Source organism: Diaphorina citri, unplaced genomic scaffold, assembly GCF_000475195.1.
Source record: "Diaphorina citri unplaced genomic scaffold, Diaci psyllid genome assembly version 1.1 scaffold866, whole genome shotgun sequence".
In the NCBI taxonomy this organism is placed as follows: Eukaryota; Metazoa; Arthropoda; class Insecta; order Hemiptera; family Psyllidae; genus Diaphorina; species Diaphorina citri.
In genome coordinates, this window is record NW_007378298.1 from 95,766 (window position 1) to 97,881 (window position 2,116).

A 2,116-nucleotide genomic window follows, 5' to 3' on the forward strand; every position below is an offset into this window, starting at 1 on the left:
TACAGGACAGAGCTGTGGGCAACTTCTCTCAAGTAAACGCAGAGTTTGGTCAGAAATTGAGAGCCGGGCTTAAAGCTGCTAGAAGCAAATCAAACCTGTAAGCTATTTTTCATCTGGAATATGGAACCATGGATCTGTACTGTAGAGGTTGTGGGTTCGATACCTGGTGCTGTAGGTTTCAAAAATCAAATCAGAGGGTTTGATCAAGTTCAAAACCCAGATCTAACCTTTATCTCAATTACGCCAGGGCTCCTACAAATACATTCAATTATTTCATAGGTATCTATATTTAATTTATCCGACAATTACCTATTTATTATTGTACTCAATGTATTCGATTTTATCTACATAATATTATGGTATTATTGTTTATTGTTACATATTTGGTTATGTATTGTATTCAGTTACTACTACATAATCTACATACATTTAATGTAAATTACGATTTAACCAAGGTATGCAATGATTAAACCAAGGTATGCAATGATTACACCAAGGTATGCAATGATTTAACCAAGGTATGCAATGATTGAACCAAGGTATGCAATGATTAAATTTTTGTCGTTTCGGGATTCAAATTAGGAAGGGGTAGATGCAGATTGTAGACTAGTCATTGACGTATGAGATGGAAAAATAGCAACAGTCAATGATGATATTGATGGTGATGATGTATTTCTGTGTTATCTGAAGAAAAACTAGAGGGGACTGGAGTTGAGTGAACTTATCACAGTGGGTTCGTACGTTCATCGCTTGAGAGATAGATTTCCCGTTGTGCCATAACCTTATGCCGGCCAGTCACGCTCAGACAATAGCGTGGGTCGTCCGTTGGAACGTGTGTGGCGGTCTATCAGACTGTCCGAGAGACCTAGATGTCAAGCTCTTTAAACCACACACGTTCTACCGTCTGACAGACCGAGACCTAGACCTCTGACAGACCCAGACCAAGATCTGTAAGACAGTCTGAGCGTGAAAGGCCAGCATTAGAAAATATACAGATTACACAGTGACCTTAAACTCCTCCAAGAAAATCAAACTCACCATTGTTGGCCTTATTTTTCCGGCCGCTGTTCTTGGCTTTACACTTCTTGGTCAATGTTCGGCTCTTCTCGCAGAATTACGATTGGTATATTAACTAAGTATTACTTAACACAAATGGGTATACTAACTTGTATTGCGGACTGTGTGGTTTTAACCAAACGCGGTCACAAAGTGTAAACAGACATATGAACTAATGAACATTGAGATTCGCTCTCACGGATTCTCAATAGATCTGTTGTGCTTACTTGGGTGATGTTTCAAAGTCATAGAGCAGGAAAAATGAGGACCAACGGAATTTTTCTTTTTCTTCTACGACTTCTAGAATCCCGTCACTCATTTGAAGGATTGGGATATGTTCTGGGATTTGTTCGAGATCTGGTTGAGAAAAATTTATCAGGACATGAGGTACACAATAGGGCTGCCTGATAGGGACTGACAAGAAACGCCGCCCCTATTTAAATAGGGAAAGGCTAGGAAGAAGAAGTAGGACTTTCGTGTCTAATTTCTATTCCCATCTTCAGCGAGCTCTTATCACAGTAATATCACACTTACGAGGTCTTCTCCTTTTTCGTTTTTCAGACCATGATCTTATTCTCGGACCGTGGTATTCCTGATGGCTACAGACACATGAATGGCTTTTCATCTGGAATATGGAACCATGGATCTGTACTGTAGAGGTTGTGGGTTCGATACCTGGTGCTGTAGGTTTCAAAAATCAAATCAGAGGGTTTGATCAAGTTCAAAACCCAGATCTAACCCTTATCTCAATTACGCCAGGACTCCTACAAATACATTCAATTATTTCATACGTATCTATATTTAATTTATCCGACATTTACCTATTTATTATTGTACTCAATGTATTCGATTTTATCTACATAATATTATGGTATTATTGTTTATTGTTACATATTTGGTTATGTATTGTATTCAGTTACTACTACATAATCTACATACATTTAATGTATATTACGATTGGTATATTAACTAAGTATTACTTAACACAAATTGGTATACTAACTTGTATTGCGGACTGTGTGATTTTAACCAAACGCGGTCACAAAGTGTAAACAGACAT

At 37.9% G+C, this 2,116-nt stretch overlaps 2 protein-coding genes across 2 annotated transcripts in view; both read left to right on the top strand.

Annotated features, from left to right (window-relative positions):
• Positions 1–101, top strand: part of LOC103512632 (catalase-like) — a 4,740-nt gene extending 4,639 nt beyond the window's left edge. The window contains exon 3 of the mRNA XM_008477401.1: positions 11–101. Within this exon, the coding sequence (XP_008475623.1) occupies positions 11–101 (91 nt within the window). The remainder of the gene's footprint in view (positions 1–10) is intronic.
• A 288-nt stretch (positions 102–389) lies between these two features.
• Positions 390–2,116, top strand: part of LOC103512633 (catalase-like) — a 6,633-nt gene continuing 4,906 nt past the window's right edge. Inside the window, exon 1 of the mRNA XM_008477403.1 lies at positions 390–455. Within this exon, the coding sequence (XP_008475625.1) occupies positions 390–455 (66 nt within the window). The remainder of the gene's footprint in view (positions 456–2,116) is intronic.